This window comes from Sceloporus undulatus, chromosome 1 (assembly GCF_019175285.1).
Source record: "Sceloporus undulatus isolate JIND9_A2432 ecotype Alabama chromosome 1, SceUnd_v1.1, whole genome shotgun sequence".
Lineage (NCBI taxonomy): Eukaryota > Metazoa > Chordata > Lepidosauria > Squamata > Phrynosomatidae > Sceloporus > Sceloporus undulatus.
The window spans coordinates 317,468,723-317,492,885 of record NC_056522.1 but is presented as its reverse complement, the minus strand read 5'-3'; the positions used below and the strand labels follow the sequence as shown (position 1 = coordinate 317,492,885).

The 24,163-nt window shown below is 39.8% G+C and overlaps 1 protein-coding gene across 3 annotated transcripts in view; it reads left to right on the top strand.

Moving 5' to 3' along the window:
- TMEM62 (transmembrane protein 62) overlaps nt 1-24,157 on the top strand; it is a 33,326-nt gene extending 9,169 nt beyond the window's left edge. The window contains exons 4-13 of one of the 3 annotated variants that reach the window (XM_042452906.1): nt 1,388-1,529; nt 5,785-5,909; nt 6,036-6,158; nt 7,354-7,509; nt 7,956-8,115; nt 9,704-9,817; nt 16,351-16,435; nt 18,529-18,633; nt 20,272-20,390; nt 22,600-24,157. In XM_042452906.1, the coding sequence (XP_042308840.1) occupies nt 1,388-1,529; nt 5,785-5,909; nt 6,036-6,158; nt 7,354-7,509; nt 7,956-8,115; nt 9,704-9,817; nt 16,351-16,435; nt 18,529-18,633; nt 20,272-20,390; nt 22,600-22,926 (1,456 nt within the window). In that variant the 3' untranslated portion in view covers nt 22,927-24,157. Of the gene's footprint in view, nt 1-1,387; nt 1,530-4,746; nt 5,910-6,035; nt 6,159-7,353; nt 7,510-7,955; nt 8,116-9,703; nt 9,818-16,350; nt 16,436-18,528; nt 18,634-20,271; nt 20,391-22,599 lie in introns of those variants that run through there. The other 2 variants (XM_042452915.1, XM_042452924.1) reach the window with 2 other exon arrangements.
- The last annotated feature ends 6 nt before the right edge of the window (nt 24,158-24,163 follow it).

The window sequence follows — 24,163 nt, the reverse complement described above, 5'->3', positions numbered from 1 at the left end:
AAGATGAACTGAAATTCTGGATGGAATATAAGGATGAAAATGGCTCCGGGGAAGGGGGCGACTGAGATGAAATATAAAATAACTTATTAATATAATAGAATGTAGGAATATTTTTTATATAGAAATATAATATAATTTTAAAAAGAAATCAGTGCAGTGCAGCAGCACACAAGATCTGAGTAAGGAGCAAAGACACCAATGGCTGACAGAACAAACTAAGGCAGGTTACAGACCGCTGAAATGCAGCGGTCTGCTGCCGCCGCCGGTTACTGCATCCAGGAACCGCAGCAGCCAAGCGGCGCGGTTCCCGGATGCAGCAAAGAAGGAGTGTGAAAATCGCGCTCCTTCTTGTGGCCCGGAAGAGACGCTGCGAGGCATTAGTTGCGTACTCACGGCATCACTTCCGCCGTGCGGACGCAGAGCATCCGTTATGTCAAAATGCCAGCAGCCGTGTGGAACGGCCGCTGCCATTTGTTACGGACTCAGTCCGTGCTAGGGTTAGGGGCGTCTGGAAGAGACGCCCCTTTCTAACCCTAGCATGGACTGAGTCCGTCCTAGGGTGTCCGTCTATAACGGGCCTAAGTCTTTATTATAGGAACACTATTCTTAGATAGGGTTACTGAGGGAGCTATTCTAATCTAGCTACATCTCCCAGACCATGCTAGCCCTCTTGATCAAATTCTTGAGACTGTTGGCAAAAACATTTCTGCCAACTGGTGTGAGATGCAACCCATCCCTTGCCAGAAGTCCCCTTGCCAGAAGCAAATTGGAACATGCCCATAAAAGGAGAATGACAGCCAAAATGTCTGGTCTTCATTCTGAGCAATAGTTTGCACCCAGGGAACTGAGAGTTTAAGCAAGTTAGACACGTGGGGAGTGTGCAGGGATACTGCCAAAACACTTACATAACAGCACTGGAAGGTTCCTAACTATGCATTGTGCAGACACAGATAATTCATTTATGTGAGTTCACAGATGATCACTCAAAGAATTAAAGTTACAGGTAAGCAACTTGTTTATCTAGGAGTTAATCATCCCAGTTATTGGCTTACCTATATTGCTTCTCCTTCCTTTCAGCTATTGCAACTACTATTTCTGTCTCACTTTTTTGTCTGAGGAGTTTATCACCCTGGGAAAAAAGACGGGAACATCCCATGATGCTCCTGTCTTTTTCCCCCAGAGTGATAAGCTCGTTAGAGAAGGGGAAAGAGCATCAAATCATTGCATTAGACATAGTAGTGTTGAGCTGAGCTTAAATATAGTTTCATTGCCTGCACTTTTACCCTTAGAGAGATTCAAATAGAAATTATGTGCATATAATTGCCTTTCACATATTTCTTTGCTTCAGACATTTCTGGCCACAGTATTCCCTTATTTTTTTTGGCAGGAAATATTCTGCTTGGCAGAAGGAGGGCTCCTTTCATTACATCCATAGCACACCTTTTGGCAAATATTCTTTCATATGTGTGGATGCAACTCTTAGTCCAGGCCTCAAGAGACCCTACAATTTCTTTGGGATATTAAATACGGTAATGTAGAAAAAGAGTGTGTATTTTGGCCAGTAAAAATCTGAAACTGTGTGTTACATGATTCCAGTATAAAATATAAACTGTGTGAAACCTTCATAATAATAGATGAGTACTTTGCCTTATGAAATTGTCCATCGTTGATTTGTTTTCTTTCTATTTGCATCCTCTTGAAATCAACAAAATTTATCTTCTTTATATTGTTGCATGCAATTCCTCAAATGGTAAGAGGTTTGCGCAAACAGTGCTTTCCTTGGTTTAGTTTCCTTTGGAAGAGTTACAGTATTTCTGAATATTTGAATCAGTTTTATGTATACAGTACTTGTCCCTTCACATTTGTGGCTTGACTTTTGCAGCTTGATTATTCACGGATTTTATTAATATGTTATGTCTAGGAATATCTAGGTTCTCTAGTGCAACTCTGTGTTCAACTTTAACCAAAAGTCTCACTGAAGGACCTAGAGATTCCTAGAGAGAGCACTCCATTAGGCATTTGTTGCTTCTCTAGTGCAATTCTGTGGACAATGTCTGGCAGATGTTGACCACAAATTTGCACTGGAGGATCTAGAGATTCCTAGAGAGATGTTTTCTCAGGTAAAAACATAGCGTTTTTGTTATCTGCCATTTTTGTGCATTCATGGGGGTCCTGTGCCCTTAACTCAGGGGTAGGCAACCTGCGGCCCGTGGGCTGGATGCGGCCCAGCGAGACCTTGGGACCGGCCCCAGCCCAGTCCTGCTGCCGATTGCCGCCAGGGCCTTTGGCCTCTCGCACGCAGGGGCAATTGTCTATAGAAGCCTCAGAAACATGCATTTATATTAACATTTTTTTAAAAAATCAGCAAATTTTTTCGCGTGTCCTCCACTTTTTAAAAAAAGTGTCCACCATTTGAAAATTTTGTCCTACATTTGTCCCGCTTTATTTATTTATTTATTTAAAATTATTTATTTATTTTTTGGCTTCGGCCCCCCCAGTTGTCTGAGGGTTTAGCAACCTGGCCCCCTGCTCAAAAAGGTTGCCTACCCCTGCCCTAACCCCAGCAAATGTGGAGTGATAAGGCTGATATTAGACAGGCTGATATTGGACAAGGCACCTATTCCAGCAAAGTACATATTTACTTGCTCAGGTCTATGGACTGGCTTCCTTACATCCTGATGTTGCTAAGCTTATCATGGTTGTTTTCATACACAGATCTACATTCCATCACCTTAAAATGGGATGGGTACTCTGCCTGTCTTCTACTCTGTGTTTTAATACAGTGCTACCTCGGGTTACGAAATTAATTCGTTCCGCCGCTCCGTTCGTAACCCGATACATTTCACAACCCGAAAAGGCTTTCCGTTAGCGCTGGAAAGCCGCTAGCCGTGCTTTGCGTTTGAATTTCGCGCCGAAATAAATTTCGTAACCCGAAAAAAACATCGTATCCCGGAACAGTTTTTTCCAATCTAACTTTTTCGTATCCCGGAAATTTCGTAACGCGATCAATTCGTATCCCGGGGTACCACTGTAATTGGGTATTGCTTGCCTATTGCAAATAATTAACAAAAGATACTTTAAAGATGTATCCATACTACATAATTATAGTAAGTTGGCACCACAGCCATGACTGTCCTGCAGAATCCTGGGATTTATAGTTTGGTGGGGTTGTGAGAATGTTGTACTGTACTCCTCTGAACTATAACATAGAGTTCTCTGGCAAAGAATTCTGGGTTATTCATGAAACTACAAATCCCTGGATTCCATAGGCTAGAGCCATGGTACTATAAAGCACTATCATGGGATGGTGAATGGCTGACTACTGTTACTAGTCAAAAGGCATTGTGCAGCTATTCTATCTCTCTCTTCTTAACAGACATTTTCTAGGAATGAATTATGGAAGAAACAGTTTTGTTCCATATTACGGTATTTCAGTAGGCTTGAACAATCTGTTACACTTAGAGTATATTACAATTTTACATAATGTATGGGTGCAAGTGCACATTATTTATATGAATGATATACTGGAGGAACTGAGTTGCTAGAGAAGATCCAGAGAGGAATGTGCCTGTGTAAAAACATGATCTTATTGGGATCATATTTTCTTTATGATAATCATACCTTTGTTCCATGATAGAACTAAATAGCATAAAGTATCCTTTGAGTTTATCTGAAAGGTCAGCCCCAGTGCAGGGTTCCATGTGCTCTCTGATATACACACACTGAGTTTCTTTAAAATTAGGCTTTAGAATTCTTACTGGAGAAAGCAACTCCATGTAAACAAGTATGCATTACAGTCGTCCCTTCCAATTTGTGAGGGATCCGTTCCCGATACCCACACACCCCACAAATCAGAAAAATCACCAATATTGGAGTCCCATTGATTATAATGAGGGCATGCAGCTGTGTGCCTCAGGCGCACAAACCATTATGTGCCTCCCGGCTTGTCATCCCCAAAAGACTGAGGGATGCAAACGGCAACACCACGAATCAGGAGAAAACTGTATTTTAAATTTTCATTTTTTTATTTCTTTAAAATACAGCATCTAGAAGCACCTCTAGAAGCATTAAAATAGCAGTTCCATTAGCAGCAAGATAATCTCTGAACCACAGGCAGTGATTATTCCCAAATCCAGCCAAATCCTATACAAATGCATTTCAGCAATTTGCCTTCAATCTTACTATGGTATTTCTTGCCCTGTTCCTTGTATTTTTAATCCCATGTGATGAACTTTGACATGTCTCATTTTGTGCAGCGTATGCCTATCAGATGTGAAGCACCTTTTTTATTCAGTTGGTCTTGTTTCTTACTAGAAGTGTTTTCAGGACTACACACTGTGGCCTGAAACCTGCTGGCAGTTCTTACTAAAATAGGCCCATAGATTTCAATTGTTGTATGATGAGTTAACACTTATGTAAAATCCTTTGATTCAGTAGGTCTCCTATAGTTGGGACTAGGAAAAGAACTGAGACCTATTTCTGACGGCATGCCTGATTATTCAGTTTTAGTGTTTTCATTTTTAGCCTACCTTTTTCATACTTTGGAAATTCCAGATAACATCTCTTGACACCTTCAAAAAGGCGATTAATGTTTTTATTTATATGGTTTTAATTGTTATAATTTTATATTTGTAGAAGGGAGGGTAGGGGGGTTGGGGGAATAAGGGAATGTTTTTGTTATTGCTTTTGTATTGTATTTGATTTTGCTGTTACCCGCCTTGATCCTCAAAAGGAAGAGGTGGGATACAAATAAATAAATATATTATTATTATTATTATTATTATTATTATTATTATTATTGGCTAAAAGTGGTTATAATGAAAAACACAGTAACAGTTGAGAACTGCTCAGGCTTCATATGCTAATATTTACATAGCACTTCAGTATATGGCTTTGAAGAAAGTATGTGAATGCAATGTTCAGTTGAAGTACTGTATAACAAAAATGATACATCCAATATCATTCAAAATTATGTTTTAAAATGGCAGGTACAGTCGTCCCTCTGGATTCATGGGGCATTCTGGACCCTCCCATGGATACCAACATTTGTGAATACCCAAGTCCCATTGGCCCCAATGGTGGCAAATGCATGTAGCTTCACTGCCATTGGGGACAATGGGACAAGTCCTCCCTACCTACTTCCTTCTCTCCTCCCCCCCCCTTCCAAGGCTTCCCTGGGCTTAGCTTTGGAGGCAGAGGTTGGAGCCCCAGAGACAGTGCCAGTGCAGGGGCTTGGCATTGGGGGTGGAGGCTCCAAGACGCTGTGCCAGCTCCTTCAGCTGACAGGGTTCCAGCCTTCACCTCCAAAGCCAAGCCGAGGGCAGAAGCCTCACAGGGGGAGAAGGCTTGAAGGACCAACCCTTCACCCCCTTCCAGGGCGGAGAGCTGCCTTGGGAGCTAGGCAGCTCTCAGTCCTGGAAAGGGGCAGGGCTGAGGCATGCACTCTCTTCCTGGCTGCTCCCTCCATCCTGGGCTTTTTTCCTCTGAAGGGAATAAGCCTGGGAGGGAGGAAGAGGAGGAAGAAGAGGAGTGCATGTGGCAGTGGCCTTGACCTTGTGAATGATCAAAACCATGAGTGTCAAAGCCCCGTATGGCGAGGGATGACTGTAGTTATTACCCGCTTGAGGATGTAGTTCAAGGTATAAATCCAGTGTAAGTGGTATTGGTGTTCAACCAAAGACCTATGAAGAAACTTTTTGTCTCTTTTTAGATTGTGATCCTATATTGTTAAATCTTAGTGGGTAACATGCTACTAAAACTCTTGGAGTTAATCTTTTGTTTCAGAATAAAATGCAAGAGCTGTCTTCATTGGCTGCAGAAAGTCATGACAGCAACCACACCATCTGGTTTGGTCACTATCCCACCTCAGCAATCATCTCTCCTTCTCCAGGAATACGAATGGCAATGAGGTAATGTCTTTTTTCTCTCTGGTGAGAATTTTTTAACTTTTCATCTGTTGTTTTTAACTCTTAGCTGGCTACCAGTTGATATTTTTTCTTTAAAATCACTAATAATAACTATGATATTTTGCTTAGTTCTGCTACAGCTTATTTGTGTGGACACTTCCATACATTGGGTGGTCTGATGCCAGTTCTGCATACGCGTCACCACCATGGTACTTTAGAACTGGAACTTGGAGACTGGATGCATAATAGGAAGTAAGTACATTAGTAGTGGAAAATTAGTATTAATTGTGGGTTTGAGTAGCTACAGTACCATTGTCATAGTAATGTGAAAATAATGTAAGCATAATTTTGTACTATAAAGTTTATTAATCATCTGGTTTCATCAAAGAACAGTGTACATGCAGAGTCTTACACATATTTATGAGAAGGAATTGGAGTATAAGTCTACAAAATCAGAGATCACATATTATAATGATGGTTATTGTTCCAAGGTCCCAAGAGATCTTTTCATTCTCAGATAGACTGAAGAAGCAATCCACTGCACATGGGTTGTTTCCATATGCCAACCGCTCGAGGCTGGATAGAAAAATTCTAAACTGTTATAACTATTGCCCTAAACTTCCAACTTCCCTTAGTGTAGACACACAAAAGACATCTTGGTGTCACAATAGATTGCTGTATATAAATGTGTAGCAGATTCAACCATCCATGGCTTGAAATAATTTTTTAAAAAACATAAATTCTAGAAAGCAAACATTGATTTTATCATTTTATATAAGGGACAGTATTTTACTATGTATTTACATATCCATGGGGGAGAAGTGAGTGTGGTCCTGAAACTAAACCTCAGCAGATACCAAGAACCTGCTGTATAAAACAAATCTACAATGTGATCACACTAGGAATATTACACATAGGTCTGGTTGGCGGGAGAAGTACAGAAAGGAGCAATTAGAATGCTCAGAGGACTGGGACAATTCCTCTATAATTTCTTTACAACATTTGGGACTTCTTTGTTTAAAAAAAAGATGAATAAGTCTGTGTGTAGTCAGTGTAATCATACTTACATGACCCCAAATTCTATTTATAGTATTCATCGCCATCAACTTCCATGTCTAGTTTTTTAAAATATATATAACAATATAGTCCATGTCTGTGTGTACTTTTCCTTACACATACTTTATACAGATATTTTCTATTTTGCATTAATATACAAAATATGAGACATTTTCTCATCATCAGTCACAACTTAAGATAAACAAGAGTGCTCAGTTGCTTTAGACTTATGTTATACTAATGTCAGATTACACTTGTTCAATAAACAGCCTCAGTTGATCAGTTTTCTAGAGAACTAGAAAAGTGCAGGTGTTTCATAAAATAGTGTACAATTTTTCTTATTTAGAACATTTCTAACAAAAAATTAATTATTTTAATTATGGAATATCAGGTACCGGATTCTTGCATTTGATCATGATCTCTTCAGCTTTGTTGATGTGACATTTGAAGAATGGCCTGTAGTTCTTATCACCAATCCCAAGCCGTTCCTTTATAGTAGCTCTTCTCATGAACCACTACAGAGACTCCTTCATTCTACACACATCAGGTCTGTGCTTTGGATTATTTAAGCTTTTTTTCAGATGTCCTGTTGTGCGCATGTGATTGAATGTTTACTTGTTTACATAATAATATTCTGTACAAATGCTTTTGAAATTGAATGTACAATACAGGAAAGGTGATATTGCTTCTTTAACCAGATCGTTGCTACATGTGTTGTAGCAACACATGTAATCTTTTTATTTTAAACTAATTGTTGAAAGAAACATAAAATTCTACAGTAAAGCAAATTTTTGTGTCTTATTCAAAGTCTGACCTTTTCTTTCCAAAGCCATCTTTGCTTGCCCCCCTGGTCAGAACTATCAGAAAATAAACACCATGTTATGCTTCAAATGCCATTTATTTACACAGTCTTATATAAGGAAATATTATAACTTTGATAGTGGTATCATCTTAATAAAACTCACAATGTACTAGTTTATTTCTTTTACCTAGAATTTTGGCCTTTTCTCCTTCTCCTATCAACCTTGTAAAGGTCAGTATTGATGGTGTTCATCTGGGAGATGCTATTCAGGTATCTGGACCTCTCTACGTACTGAAATGGGCCCCTCAGAATTACAGTCTAGGCTTTCATCAGATAGAAGTGACAGTTCAGGTGAGCTGTCTGTTGCTGTTTATCCTTTTATCATATGTTTCATAACCTTAATTGAAAAGTGTATTTTAAGAGCTGGAAAAAGTAGGTTAATCCCATGATCATTCAGTGAGTGACTTTGCACAAATAATGGTACTCAAGAATTGTGTTGTGCAGATATGAGGAGGCTTAAGTCTAATCCAGAACTCCAAATAGTTATATATATATATATTTGGACTATAACTAATCAATCCCCCAGCCTACATGGCTAGTGACCATACTGGCTGGGCAACTCTGGGACCTTTAGTCTAAAAAATGTAACTATTTCAGGCTCTAGTCCAGTGTTTCCCAAACTTTATCCCTCCAGATATTTTGGACTTCATCTCTCATAGCTCTTTACTATTGTCCAAGCTTCTGGGAACTGAAATCCAAAACTGGAGTACCAAAGTTTGGGAACCACTGCTCTAGTCTAATGACTGAGATCACCAGAACAGATTCGGCTCTCATCCAAAAATGTCTTTGCATTAGGGCTACTCTGAAGAGACCCAGGCAAGTTATGCCATTCTGGAAGAAGACAAGCCCTCCCTTCATCCTCCATCTTGAGGGAGAGAAAGGCAGGCTAGTTCCACCAGGCCTGCCTGGAAGAAGACAAGCCCTCCCTTCAGCCACCTTCTTGAGGGAGAGTATGTTTTGCATGTTTTTGTTGCTGTACAACAGGGTAGGATCATGTGGTGCGGGGAATGCGGTCGAGTAGAATAAAGATTTTTGAGATTATTAGTGTTATGATTATTATGATTAATCATCAGGTTAGTATTATTGCTCCCCCCAACTCCCAGCAACCTTATAAGGTAGAGGCACAATTATGTAGAGTAGCAGTGGGGACCCACATGAGTGGTGGAAACTAGTGCTAAAAGTGAAATTTGCTAGTAGTAACACTGCAGGAGCAGCAGTGGGAGCCATCATTGAGAGTGGCAGTAACTTCTGCCAGCACCACCTAACATTATATTATATTATATTATATTATATTACATCATTTATTTTCTACATCACCTTTCTCCCAGAAAGGGTCCCAAAGTGGCTCACAAACAAAAGCAAGCATTATTTTCAAACTGAATGCTTCTGGATCCCACATAGCCTCACAGTGGCACTACATCAGAGCAGAGCCCGAGCCCAGAGCCATTGTGAGAGAAGATTATGGCATTTCCAATCCCAAGACTCAGTGTTCTACTCAGTGTAAAGGCATTAAAATAATTCAAATAGCTGAGTTGGTGTCAATTTCGGGAACCCTTGAAATGCTTTGCTCTCAGCATTTGCCTAAGGATGTCAAGTGCTGATGTTGGGCCTGTTTCAAATATATCCTTGGCTTCATTCCAGCAGTATAAAACAATAATTAACTTTTCATATATGGCAACCATTAACTTGTATTTTTGCACTTGGGGACACTTGCAATGAGAGTAAACCTACCCTTCATCCTAACTTGGATGACCAAGCCTTTGCTGATGGGGATCCCAGGATAGCTAAATCTGCCTTTCATATACCCCCTGCTCATTGTGATAATGGATTATTATAATTACTTAGCTGAGATACTTACTCTTTGTACTCCCATGTTTAGGATGCCAGTGACAGAAGCACTACTCAGCTTCATACGTTTGCTATGGAAGAAAACCTGTCTCTCAAATTTGGCCTTTTTGCTTCTTGGATTCTTCTTACTGACCACTATATATGGGTGAGTATTCCCAGTAAAGATGGAGGAACAGCATACTTTATACAGAAACCTTTTAAAACCTTTTACATTTTATGAAGCCTCTGTTGTTGTTTTGGGGGAGTTCATACTGTAGGTTGACTGAATATACAAGCATTTGCTTCTGATTTTTTTAAAAAAAAAACTTTTACGTTGTTCAGCTTTATAAAAATGATCAGTAATCAGTCCAAGAACTATAAATGGAGGTTACATTATCTGAAAGTAAATAATAGTGTATAGTACCAATTATGAGTTATCACTTGTTTTAGATTTGATTACTGTATTATACAGTTGCTGTTGTGTGCCTTTAAGCTGTTTTTGACTTATGGCAAAGCTAAGGCAACTCTGTCTCAGTTTTTTTTTTTAGCAAGGTTTGTTTAGAGATGGTTTTCTTTTGCCTTGGTCTAAGGCTGAGAGAGTGTGGCTTGCCCATGTTCACCCAGTGGGTTTCCAAGTCTGAGTGGGGATCCAGACTCTGATCTCCAGAGTAACAGTCTAAAGTTCAAACCACTACACCACATTGACTCTCTGTTATATAATAAAGAAATATAAATGTTACGTTTTTAAGTCATCTGTGAATTCAAACAACTGGGCATTCCTGTGCCTGCACTGAGCATATTTGTAACCTTCTAGAATAGCTAGGCAGATTTTTTTGGCAGTAATTCCACCCACCCTCAGCTATGCCCTCACTGCTGACACTCATTTACCTCAGTTCCTTTTCGTGTGAGCAGCATCAAGGAAACATGTTGGTGTATTTGCTCTTCAGTTTTTAATGCTTTGTTTATTGAGCGCTTTTCTCTCTAAATGCTCAGCTCATTCAGAGTTTTCTCATTCTGATTATGATTCAGCTTACTATGGCTTCTTTTGTGTGTCCTTCTGGTTTGGAAAATGTTCAGCTTTCACTTTGACTCCATGGTGTCACCAGGGGGTGCGGACCACACCCAATGACACCCTAAGCAGGGGTGACACCTACCTTTTGGCAGGAATGGGCTGTAGCATTTATCTGCTTTCCTTTAAAATGCTTTAAGAGATGGTGGGAGTGGGGTGAAGCTCTGTGGGAGGAGAAAGGAAAATTTTTTAGAATTAAAAATTCAAATTCAAATATAAACTACTGGATCCAGTTTTTAGGTGCATCCAGTCAAAAGTTCTGACCTGCATCCATTCCCATCTTATCCTCACTTCTGAAGATTTTACAACATTCATGGACTGCTCCCTCAACAATCCCATCGACCTCAAGGAAGATAAACAATTTGTGTTGAGTCATTGACTCAGAGTTGGTTGCTCTTTGAACAATCTCAAGCTGAATTCGGTTGTTGTTGAGGCATCTCAAATGAAGTCTCCTCATTGATTGTCCTAAATACCTGCTTGATATATAGGGTCAGAAACTCAACCTTGTTGAGTTTTACTTTGCTTCTGCTTTGAGTCTTTGCATTGCCAACTCTATGGCCTGGATGGGGGCTTACCAACAGAACGTATGGGAAAGGCTTTTACCACTGTTGGATAAGCTTTTAGAAGAAGAAAAGAGTTCACCAACACTCTACAAGGTGAGGCAGATTCCTTGCCGGGTCAGCAAATTAACTTTGCCTGCCATGTAGCTGACCGTGCTGTAAAGATCCTGGCTGGTCCCATGGCCCTTAGGAGACATGCTTGGCTGTGTTTCTCAAGTCTGTTGATGAATCCAACCTCTTCAATAAGGGTACAAATGAGAAACTGGAATTCACACTGAAAATGAGAACTATTGCAAGGAAGTATGGTATGCCCTCCATGCATCAGGGTGCTTTTAAATCCGATTACAAATGGCAGAGAACTTCTTGTAGCCAGAGACATTTGTTCAGCCCGTCCTATGTGAGGAGATCAAGATACCCTTCCTAGTCATCAGCTTCTTCGGGGAAACAGCAACCATCTTTCTTGAAATATTATTTGACCTTAAAGAAAAAACATCTGGACCAAGGCAAGAGGTGCCTTTGACTCCTCAGTCCCTCCTCTCCCCAATGCCTCTGCAACTTTCAGAAACAAACTGGTTCATTTCCATTCTGCCTGGTCTGTGATAACCACCACCTCTTGGGTGCTTGACATCTTCTGGAAGGGGCATGCCATTAAGTTTACAGAATTCCACCCTTCCTTCCGACACTCTCCTCGAAGACGTCGCCACCTTACTAGACAAAGAGGCTACTGAAACCATACCAATGTCTGCTATCCACCTAGGGCTTTTTTCTCCTGGTACATACTTCATAGTGAAGAAGAAAGACCAGGGATTTCACCCCATATTAGATCTCATACGGGTCAGCTACATTCCCTACAAGCATTTTCGAATGGTGACTGTCTTCCGTCTTTCCATTGCTGCAGAGAGGGAAGTGGGTTGCCATGCTCCATCTCAAAGATGCATACTTCCACATTGGAATCACACATGATTCCTTTCATTTGCTGCGGGGAGAAGAACATTCCAGTTCGATGTTGCTCCCTTTGGCCTACCCACAGCCCCTCACATCTTTATAAATGCATGGCCATTATTACTGCTAGTCTTTGACAACAGGGGGTAGTGTTTTTCTCCGACATAGGTGACTGACTCATACTTGCCAACTCCAGACAGGAGCTGATTCAGCACATCAATCAAACCTTGACGTTGCTGCATTGTTGGGATTAATTATCAGTTGGAAGAAATTCTACATTACCCTCTGCCAAGATTTATTGGTGCAGTTCTAGATTGAAGTCAGTGACAGCCTGTCTTACAGAAGACAGATTTTGAACCCTGGTAAAAGCTGTCTTCAGATGTTGATGCACCAGATGGACATCTGCCAGATCAGTACAGGTTCTTCTCGGCCACATGGCATTGACCATCTCAATCACCCCAATGGCCTACCTTCAGTTCTGACATCTACAATGATATTCCTGACGGTCTTGAATCCCCTGGAAGACCCTCCCCAGAAAAAAAATACTATGCTTCATTATGCACACAAGTCCCTGGACTGGTGCCTCAACCCTACCTATGTCTGTGTGGGCATGCCCTTCTTTTTGCCGTGACCACACATTTCTGTCACCACAGATGTGTTATTGGAAGGCTGGGGTGCACACTTCAACCATCAAAGGAAAATTGTCTGCCAGCAAGTCCTTCTTTCATATCCATGTACTCAAATTGCTAATGGTAGAGAAAGTGTTCAGAAGCTTCAAATCCCTCCTTCAAAGCAATACCATTCTGTTTGTTATAAACATGATGGTGATGTTTTACTTAAACAAACAGGGAGATATGAGCACTATGACACTACTCAATCCAGCGATGCGAATTTGGAGCTAGTATATTGCTCAAAAGATCTTCCTACAACTGATCCAACTTCCTGGAAAAGATAATGTCATTGCAGATGAATTCAGTCAATCATCGGATTCATGTCATGAATGCATGTTCCTTCTCAACATGTTTCAATGATGGAGCCATCTGTTGATCAACATCTTTGTAAGCCATCTCAACAGACAATACTCTCAGTTCTGTTCCCCAGCCCTTCTCCACAGTTCTCTTGGCAATGCCTTCTTATACCACTGGAGCGGTTGAATGGCTTACTCCTTTTCCGCTGATCACCAGAGTGGTTGCAAAGTTGTACATTGATTGAGCAGATGCCATTCCCATCACTACATGGTGGTCAAGACAACCGTGGTTCACAATGCTCCTCTGTGTGGCCTGCTTGTCTCTCCAACTGATTCATGAGGACCAGGTTTGACCTTCAGAGCCAGAAACCTTTTGCCTGGTAAACTGAAGGATTTGTCACTAGCAGTGCTCCCAGAACCAGTTAGACAGGCCATTGTAGCTCCGCAAAAACCATTGACACAGAGGTTATAACAGTACAAGCGGAACAAATTTGCTTCATTTTTGTTGGGGAAGTAACTGTCGCCATCTAGAGCTGATGCTTGGCAAGTGCTTTAATTCCTTCTTATTTTGTCAGAGTATGCTCTTTCACTATCTTCCCTGAAATGTTATCTTGCAGCTGTATCTTCACACTTTTAGTTCAGTTGTTCTTCGTTCTTCCAACACTCTCTTACCAAAATATTCCTTAAATGTTATAGAAATCTCCATCCTCCCGTGTCAGTACCAACCCTGGCCTGGAGCCTGGAACTTGTCCTTTCTCAGTTGTCCGGGCGACTGTTTGAGCCAATGGTGGTTTCTGATCTGAGACTACTTACCTGGAAGACCACCTTTTTAGACACTGTCATGTCAGCTAGGAGAGCAGATGAACTATGCACACTGTGAGTGGATTAGCCGTACCTGCGTTTTCACCTGGACAAAGTCATGCTCCGGCCTGACATATCTTTTTTATCAAAAGTCATTTCGTCATTCCATATGAATGACCATATTAATATGAATCAGGACATTGTTCTGCCCGTGTTCATGCAGAATCTGACTTCTGCCTTTATAGCCCTGGAGTTCTATGTCGACAGAACTTCAAATGTGAGACAGACTAACAAACTGTTTGTGTGTTACTCGGATTTGAAGCTAGGCCAGCCTGCAGAATAATTTTAAAATGGGTGGTCTTGGCAATACACTTTGTTTATAAACTGACTTGACTAAGAGCCTGTTCTAATAGGGTGATAGCTGTCCCCTCTGCCTCCCTGAGTGTTATACTACTAGAAGATGTATTTAGAGCTGCTGTGTGGTCACAACCACTGACTTTTATATCGTGTTATAGACTGGATGCTCATTCTAGCTGATACAACTTTTGAGAGAGCCCTGTTAGTTTCAAGTTTGAAATAGATTACTGTTTTCATTGGGTGAGAATTAAATCAGCTGCCTTGAGTCTCTATACCAGAAGGAAGATGGGATATAATAATAATAATAATAATAATAATAATAATAATAAACTCCTCCCTCCATAACTCATCCACTGGCCTGCGAGGGAGTTCTCCAGGCAGGCCCAGCTCCATCAGGGCTAGCCTGAAGGAAGAGACTCCTCCCTCCATAACTGTCATCTGCCAGCCTGAGAGAGAGTTCACCAGGCAGGCCCAGCTCCATCAAGGCTAGCCAACCTTGAAAAAAGAGGCTCCTCCCGCAATAACTGTCATCTTCCAGCCTGCGAGGGAATGAACAGGCAGGCCCAGCTCCATCGGGGTAGCCTGAAGAAGAAGAGCCCTCCCTCCAGTCCATCTGCCTTGGTCCAGGCCCCAGAGGGAGAGAAGAACCATTGGACCTCATCCCCTTTCCCTCCACCATTCCCTTCTCCTTTTGTGTCATGTCTTTTAGATTGTAAGCCTGAGGGCAGGGAATCGTCTTAATTAAAAATAATAATTGTAAGCCGCTCTGATAGCCATTAGGGCTGAAGGGCAGGTATAAATACCATAAATAAATAAATAAATAAATAAATGCAATATAATAATACCAGGGTTACAATAGTCAATATTTTATTTATGTTTCTAGTGTGACACTTCTACCTTCTTGGCAAATCTCCCAGTTGTGTGAATTACAGAGACTACAAAGAAGACAGTGAGGTTGCCCACTTGAAGAACTATAGTTACAGGTTGCATACCTGTAACTGTAGTGCTTCCAGTTGTCATCTGTGAATTCACAGAACTTCCCCCCCATCCTCCCCCCCCCCCATGGTGTGTCCTGTATTTCATACTCTTTGGATACTACTTTGCGGGACGGGAACAGTTAGGGTGGGTGGAGATACCATCAAAAATCTGCCTAGCTATTCTTGAAGGTTCCAAATATGCTCTGTGCAAGTTCAGGAATACCCCCAGTTGTGTGAATTCACAGATGACTACTCGAAGAACTATGCAACCTGTCCTTACACAATTTCACTTTCATTATGAGTCCCAGTCTGTTTAAAGCTTCACCATGTATTCCCTTCAAATTTCCTACTTGGAAGAATATTCCCACTAGAATTCAAATGGGTGGTTTCTGTGTGTACTCTGGAATGGTTGGTTTGTATGACTGAACTATATGTTCTAAGTCTAAAGTTCAAATCCTATACAAACTTACTTGGCAGTAATTGCCATTAAATATAATAAGTCTTATTTCTGAATAGACATGCATAGGATAACAGTGTTGGAAAAACTGACGCATACCTGATCCAGAGTCAAACATCCCAAAATAGTGAAAACTCTTAGCCAAATTCCTCATTTTTGTTTAAGGAGCATTCTTTAGACAGCATCCAGAGTGCTTTTCAATGATTTGTAGTGATTAGCAATTATAAATAAAACTAAAGTTGATTAAATAAAACTTTGTTTTTAAAAAATATATAATGTGGAACAGTCACAGGAATCCTAACTGCTCCTGAAAACTGCTAAAAAAGAAAAAATTAAGTCATTTCCAAAACCTTTTTGGCATTATTAAAAATAACTATTGAACACATGGAAAACAACATTACTTTGGAATGCGCACACATGTATTTTTGTTAGTTGCCCCCTTGATTCTTAGGTATTTAACAGGTTTGTTGCCTTCAGTGATCCTGAAATGCTGATAAAAGCACTTTGTTCTGATACTTTTTGTTTGGTGCAGGAGGTATAACCAATATTTTTCTTATTTTCTGATTCAGGTACGAATCGTGTTCGTTTTGTTAATTGTATTGCAAATTCTCTTGCTGATTATTGTCCGGTATCGAAGAAGGCCTACATTAAAACGTAAGAGTTTTGCTTTTCTTAAACATAGTTTTTATCCTTTCTTCCCTTTCCTACCTTTATTTATTAGGTGAATGCTTAAAATGAAACACATACACAAACATAAACCTTTAAATATATACAGTTTTAACTAGGGTTTACAGCTAGCATGTAAGCTACCTGTAGATAAGTCTAAAACCTTCCTGCACAAACCAACCCAATGGACATCACTGCTTTAAGGTCAGTAGGAAAGAGGAGGATTTAATTTCTTCCTCTTCCCAGTGAACACTCAGGTAGAGATGTAAAATTTCCAGAAATTTTGAAGCTATGGAAAACAACTATTTCCTTCCCGTGGAATTTTGGGAGAAATGGAAAAATTCAATATTCATTCCTTTTACAGATTGAAAATTATTTTGTTACTTTAGGAACATGAAATTCACTATGTATAACTTGGGTTAATGTAAACATATCATGTTTGATATATTAAAGCTAACAGTTTATTTAGAAAATAAGAACAATTTAAATTATTTTTAAAATATTATTTTTACAAATAGAGCTGTCAACTGTAATGATTATCTTTGCTTTTGCCAATTTATGAGAAGGCAAAAATAAAATAAAATAAAATAAAATAAGCCCCAGAAGAAACCATCAGCAGTAGTAAAATGGTAGGTAAGTAGGTAGGTAGATTGATTGATTCCTCTTGTCCACCACAGTGCCAAGCAGACACAAAGCAGCGATTTTCATCAAGAGAAATTAAAACCAAGAATGACAATAATGTGAGATACTATATTTCACAAAATGCGTACTTGCTACAAAGTTTTTGGAAATTTTGTGGGAGGCAGGAAATATGTGAGCACCTTGTCCTAAACATTTAAAATGTTCATTATAAAAGAGAATATTTCATTATTGTTTTTTCATTCGGTTTTTTGTATTTGTTTTTGTTTTTTTGAGAAAAGGTATTTGGGGAAAAATGGAAGGAATGGGGGGGAATTGCCCTAGATCTCTATGCCCAGACATCCCATGCCACCGCTGGTGGTTCAGAAACCACTGCTTTTGGTTAGTGAGGTAGAGAGGATGCAATAGCAATAGCAATACATTTTTATACGCTTATCAGTGCACTTAAGCACTCCCTATGCGGTTTACAAAGTGTAAGCTAATTGCCCCCAACAAGCTGGGTACTCATTTTAGTGACCTATGGAAGGATGCCAGGCTGAGTCAACCCGGAGCCCCTGGATGGTATTGAACTCACAACCTTGTGGTTTGTGAGTGAATGGCTGCAGTACAAGCATTTAACCACTGCGCCACCCAGACTTACCTTTGTGTCTATAATCAGTTTGCTGTTGCTGTTACATTTATATTGTATTTTACTGTATTGTATTAGTTTACTTCTACACACCCTTTTCCTCAAAGCTGGGACTAAATGTTACTTATTACAGTGCTTTAGGCAACATTGGCATCACTGAAAGTACAGTACTTCTGCCACACTCAGTGCCTCCAGCTTTACTGCAGCTAAAGATGGGTATAAAGCGGATTGGGGCAGTACCCTTATCCTCACAGGTATTGCTGAGGGGGGAAGCAATGCCATGATTTCAGAAAACATGGGGAACTGCTATTGTGCACCCTTGGAATGTGGTATCAGAGAAAATAAGATTTTTATATAAATCCTGGCATTTTTCATCTATTTTATATGCAATCTGTTTTAATATTGTAATTATTTGATTCTGTTTTAACATAACACTTTTCTATGTTCTAATTGTATTGTTTTTAATCTTGTAAGCCCCTCTGAGTCCTGTTTTGGGGAGACGGTGGGATATTAACAACAACAACAACAACAATCTGTGTCTGTCTGCGATGTGCATTTGATATTAAAATGTAATTATGCCAAAGATTTAGATAAAATGTGGGACATGTACCTATACATTTTGGCTGGAAATTGTACACATTCCATCAAGAAGATTCCATGTACAAGTTCCCATTCACTTTGGTAAATAAATTTGCTCTTTAACTTCTGTGTGTTCTGTGAAATGTAATCACTATGTGAGTACGTAGTGTTCAGTATGTGTTTTCAACAGTTGCAAGCAATTTTATAAAAATATTGAATTATCTTTGCATTTTAGAACCCCTGGGCAGGGCAGTGCAGCTCTCCTTTTCTCTTCACATCTTGAGCAAAATAAATTTATTCTATTATGCATTTCTGTTGCTGAATTTATATACCCTTTTAGGTAAGGAGCAAATCACCCTCAAAATCCTTTGTATTTCGTTTTAATATTGTTGTTTAATTAAAACCAACTTTATAGTGCTCAGAGTCTTTTTAAAAGCTATGAATTTGCAATCTGCAAAATATATAAAATGTGTAATATTTGAAAGTGAAGAAAAAAATCTTAATACAGTGCCAAAGTTTGCCTGTTTATAGTTCAGGACAGAATGGCAATGAATAGCTTGTGAGATTCAGTGGAGGTAATTTACTAGTCACTGCACAACAAAAATGATATTTTAATTGTATTTGTTAGTTACACATTTTAGTAACAACTATTGATATTCAGTGGTAACCTCAGGTTTTCTGGGTAATGCTGTCAAAAGGCATACAGCAAACATTGATGCAAAGTTCCTGAGGTTGGTGTCACTTGATGCAGGAGGGAGCAAATTACCTTGCCCTCCCCTCTCCTGCCCACCTGCACAGGCTGCTGCAGGACCCCCAGAGGCCTTTAGGGTCTGGCATGGCTACAGCCGCACCTGATCATGAAGGCATTACTCACCCCAGGAGCCGTTACACACACACAACTACATATGCCCCAGATCTGTGGGGATCTCTCTGTGTGTGAGAGAGAGAGTGTGTGTGTGTGTATGTATGTACACATAGGTAAGAATATAAATAACGCTGTGTAAATTTACAGTGCCTAATAGACAAAGGTTTTATATATATATATATATATAGAGAGAGAGAGAGAGAGAGAGAGAGAATTTCATTTGCTCTTGGTGTGTGTGCATGTTTGTGTATGTGTGTATATATATATTGACAAGGTTTCCCATGAAATTCTTGCAAACAAGCTTGTAAGGTGTGGGCTAGTTTAACATGAGTCAACTATGCAACACGGCAGCTAAAAAGGCCAATGCAGTTTAGGGCTGCATCAGTACAAGTATAGTCTCTAGATCAAGAGAAGTAACAGTGCCACTGTATTCTGCCTTGGTCAGGCCCCACCTGGAATATTGTGTCCAGTTCTGGGCACCACAATTCAAAAAGGACACTGAGAAACTGGAGCGTGTCCAAAGGAGGGTGACTAAAATGGTGAAGGGTCTGGAAACCATGCCCTATGAGGAACGACTTAGGGAGCTGGGGATGTTTAGCCTGGAGAAGAGAAGGTTAAGAGGTGATATGATAGCCCTGTTTAAATATTTGAAGGGATGTCATATTGAGGAGGGAGCAAGCTTGTTTTTTGCTGCTCCAGAGAATAGGACATCAAACAATGGATCCAAGCTGCAGGAAAAGAGATTCCACCTCAACATTAGGAGGAACTTCCTGACAGTAAGGGCTGTTCGACAGTGGAACAAACTCCCTGGGATTGTAGTGGAATCTCCCTCCTTGGAGGTCTTTAAGCAGAGGTTGGATGGCCATCTGCCGGTTACGCTTTGATTGGGATTTCCTGCATGGCAGGGGGTTGGACTGGATGGCCCTTGTGGTCTCTTCCAACTCTATGATTCTATGAACATTCTATGAACTGTTACAACAGAGTCCTGTCCAATTTATTTATTTTAAATTACTATTGTACATATTTGAAAGTGACCTTGAATGAATAATTTTTGGAGCTCTCTGAGGCCAAAATGTTCTTATAATCATATTGTATAACTTTTCTCCCCTACAGGGCCCTGGTTTATTGGTGAGATTATAGATGGTCATATAGGCGTCTGTTTTTCCTTTGGGGTCATTGTTGACGGTCATTTCTTTGAAGGCAGTACAACTTTCCTCGTTGGAATTATGCAGGTAGAATTCAGAGTACAATTTCTGGCTAAATATTTTTCTCAGCATTTAGGTATTTGACAGTGTCTACAATTCTCATCAGGTCTAGTCAACATAGCTGAGGTTGAGGAATTTTGGGGAATTACAATCCAAAAATATCTGGAAGGCAATAGTAGCCCACCTTTGAATTAAAGACTGATGCTTATAACTTCACAGGATAGAGGATTTTCATCACAACATGTCCAAGATCCTTTATCATGGAGTGTAGTATAAAGGTTATGAAAGTGTAATTACGCTACAGTTCCCCTTTTACACACTCCCAGGGTCACCATGTAGCTATTACAGCCCTGCAATCTCTGTATAGCCAGATGCAGAATGAGGAAATCTGCCAGGGTCCCCCAGAGGTCTTGGTGGATGATGGTGGTTCTGCATCTGGCTGTGGGCTCCTCTCATCTTCCTCTGCTCTCTGCCAGTCATGGTATCTGTAGCAGCTAAACAATAAGTCTGGGTGAACATTCAGTGGTCATTGCAGAAGGAGGAAGAGGATTCCAACCTCTGTAATGTCCATAAGAAGTCATCTGATTAAGGAAAAAATAAAACAACAATGGAAGTAATGCATTTAAGAACTTCATAAAAGAGATGAAAATATGACAGCGGCTACATCCACACTGCAGAAATAATCCATGTTGACATCACTTTAACTGCTGTGGGTTAGTGCTATGGAATTCTGGAAATTGTAGTTTTTTGAGACATTTGGCCTTCTCTGTCAGAGGCCTAGTGTGGCAACAAACTACAATTCCCCAAATTCCATAGCATTGAGCCATGGCAGTTAAGGTGACATCAACCTGGATTATTTCTGCAGTGCAGATGGAGCCAGAGTTATTCAAGAAAGAATATTTTGTCAACAAACCCAAAATTTTATAAAGTAAAGTTCAAAGCAATTGGAAGAAATAAATTACCAGGAATAGGTGGCATACTAATAGAGCTGTTTCAGACTACAGAGACAGAAACCCATTCAAATTCTAGCTAAAATTTGCCAACAAATATGAAAAACAAAACAATGGTCCATAGTCTGGAAACACTCAAAATACATTCCAGTTCCCAAGAAAGAGGGCATCAGGGATTGCATTAATCATTGGTACATTGCATGAATCTCCCATGCAAGTAAAGTGATATGCAAAATTTTACAGTTCAGATTTTCTATATGGAGCAAGAAACGCCAGACATCCGAGTTGGGTTCAGAAAAGGAAGAAGAATTAAAGATCAGATTGCAAGTATATGTTGGATAATGAAACACACCAAATAATTCTAAAAGAAAATCATCTTGTGTGTTATAGATTATATCAAAGCTTTAGATTGTGCAGATCATGCAAAACTATAATAATATTTATTTATTTATATTCCACTTAATCACTTGGAATCCAACTATGGATCACTGTAAATGGGTGTGCCACAACATTTGACTGTCCTGATGTATAACCTGTACTCAAGACTCCACTGTAAAGATAATATGGAGAAACAGACTGGTTTCCAGTTTGGAAAAGGCTAAGGCAGGGCTATATTTTTTTATCACCCTAAACATATCAGCCCATACAGACAGGCCAAAATAAAGTTGCTTCGGGTCATTTTGGAGGTACGTTATTTAAATGACACACACATCTTAAGAGGCCAGAAGGACAGTTCTAAGGACTGGAGCATGGCTTTGGCACGGCTTCTGGCCTCTTAGCACGCATACAGCATTTAAACAGCATCCCTCCAAAGTGACCTGAAGCAGCTTTATTTTGGCCTCTCTGTACGGGCTCATATCCTATGGAAAAATAGATGAAACTGTTGAGGAATGAAAGTCAATTTAACAGCAATTAAGAGATGTCACAAACAGTATGTCAGGTTATATGTGTTAATCTGTTGTCAGAATCACATAAGGGGACAGATAATGTGCAGGATTTTTTTAAAAATGAAGTAGGGCAACACTTTTTGGAGAACACTGGGCATTTTGAACTACCCAGGACAGCAGCATTTTCTTCCTACCACCAGATTTTCCTGCCCTTCCAGTTTTCCACCAGTGATCTCTATATAAGACCTACTTACAGAATTTAATCTGCTGACTCAGAACTGTATAATTTCACATACTGCTGCTGGAACAATTTTCAAGACGTGCATCTTTTCACATTCTAAATTTCTCTGTATATAATAGTGAGAAAATTGTCTAATTTTTTGTTTCTTTCTTTGGCAGGTGATGTTTTTTAACCTACCATTGATGGCATATACCTGTTGGTGCCTCTTTATACGCTGCCAAGGGCATTGCTTTAGCTCTCATCTGTATCATGTCAGATTGTGTTGGGCTGTGCCCATCCACCTCTTCATGGCACTCCTATTTTCCTGGCAGGTCTATTCTTGTTATTTCTTGCTGAAGACATATGGAACCATGGCTTTTTTCCTCTCTCCAGTGAGAACTTGGATTGTGGCTTTAACTGTCTTTCTGTTCTACAGAACCTGGAAACTACAGTCTTCCATGCTTAGAACTTTTATTTTAGAAATGAAAAACTACCAAAGTTCATAACAGCTCCTCGCTGGGCAACTCTTATATTTAAAATATTGTGAAATGGTGAAGCTATGAACTACAGATTTGATGTTGCTACTGCCTGGACAACTGAATGTGAAGTCTTACTGCTATCCTGAAATTACTTCTGTGCTGTGAAATAAGGCTTTCAGAAAGGTCAAGGCTGTAAAGGACCTATAATACCTGCCTCTGATGCTAGAGGCTGCTTTTTATTTCATTTGTTGACAGAAATTTGGTTTGAATTGTTCTCATTTTAATATTGAACAAAGTCCACCAGTGGAATACTGTAATAGAGTGTAATTATTCTTACTTAGCAGTGTTTACACATAGTGTACCACACCTAAATATGGAAGCACATACTGCTTTTTTACTGGTAACTGATAGAGCCATAATGCAAAGCTAAATAGTACACAGCATCTCTTCTCCCTGCTTTAAACAGGCAAATGCTTCATCATCACCCCATTTAAGAAGTTACTTCTGAAATTGCCCTAGGTTTCAAAAGTGGTTACTACGCAGCCTTAATTGAATAACCAGGGAGCCCTGGTGGCGAAGTGCAGCTACCACATTGTATGTTTGATCCCAGAAGGCTCCAGATTGATTCAGCCTTCTATCCTTTCGTAGGTCAGTAAAATGAGTACCCCACTTGTTGGGGACAGTTGGCTTACATATTATGGATCACTTAGAGAGTGCTTAAATTCACTATGAAGCAGTATAGAAATGTAATTGCTATTGTTATTAATTTTAAAAAATTGAAAAATTGCTTTATTGCCATGTATTGTGGTCCACAATAGGGTAACAAAAGACAGGATAACAAAATGAAAAATATAATAACACAATTGTTAGTTATAAGCAGCAGATTTATAAGGAAACACATATGTTTATGCTGAAAAATAGCATAGGTTTTTGGTAAGACAGTCAAGAGAAAGAGTCTCTTAAACTGTATACTACCATAGGAAACTCCTGTGGTTACCATATGATTACCATACAGGTTTCTTCAGACTGCAGGGAATAACTTGATGACATGCATGCACTGGTACCCTAACATACAGTTCAGGGACAAGTATTTAGGTTCCTCGGTTTTAACCTCAATGCCTGATTTTTTGGGCTATTAATGAGTATGTTCCTAATAAAATTAAAATATAGAGGATTTGCACATAATATAATCTAGTTTAGGTGGGCTTCTTAGTGGAGACAGCTTCCGTTATCTTTCACCACTGGCTGATAGAAATTGCAGTCC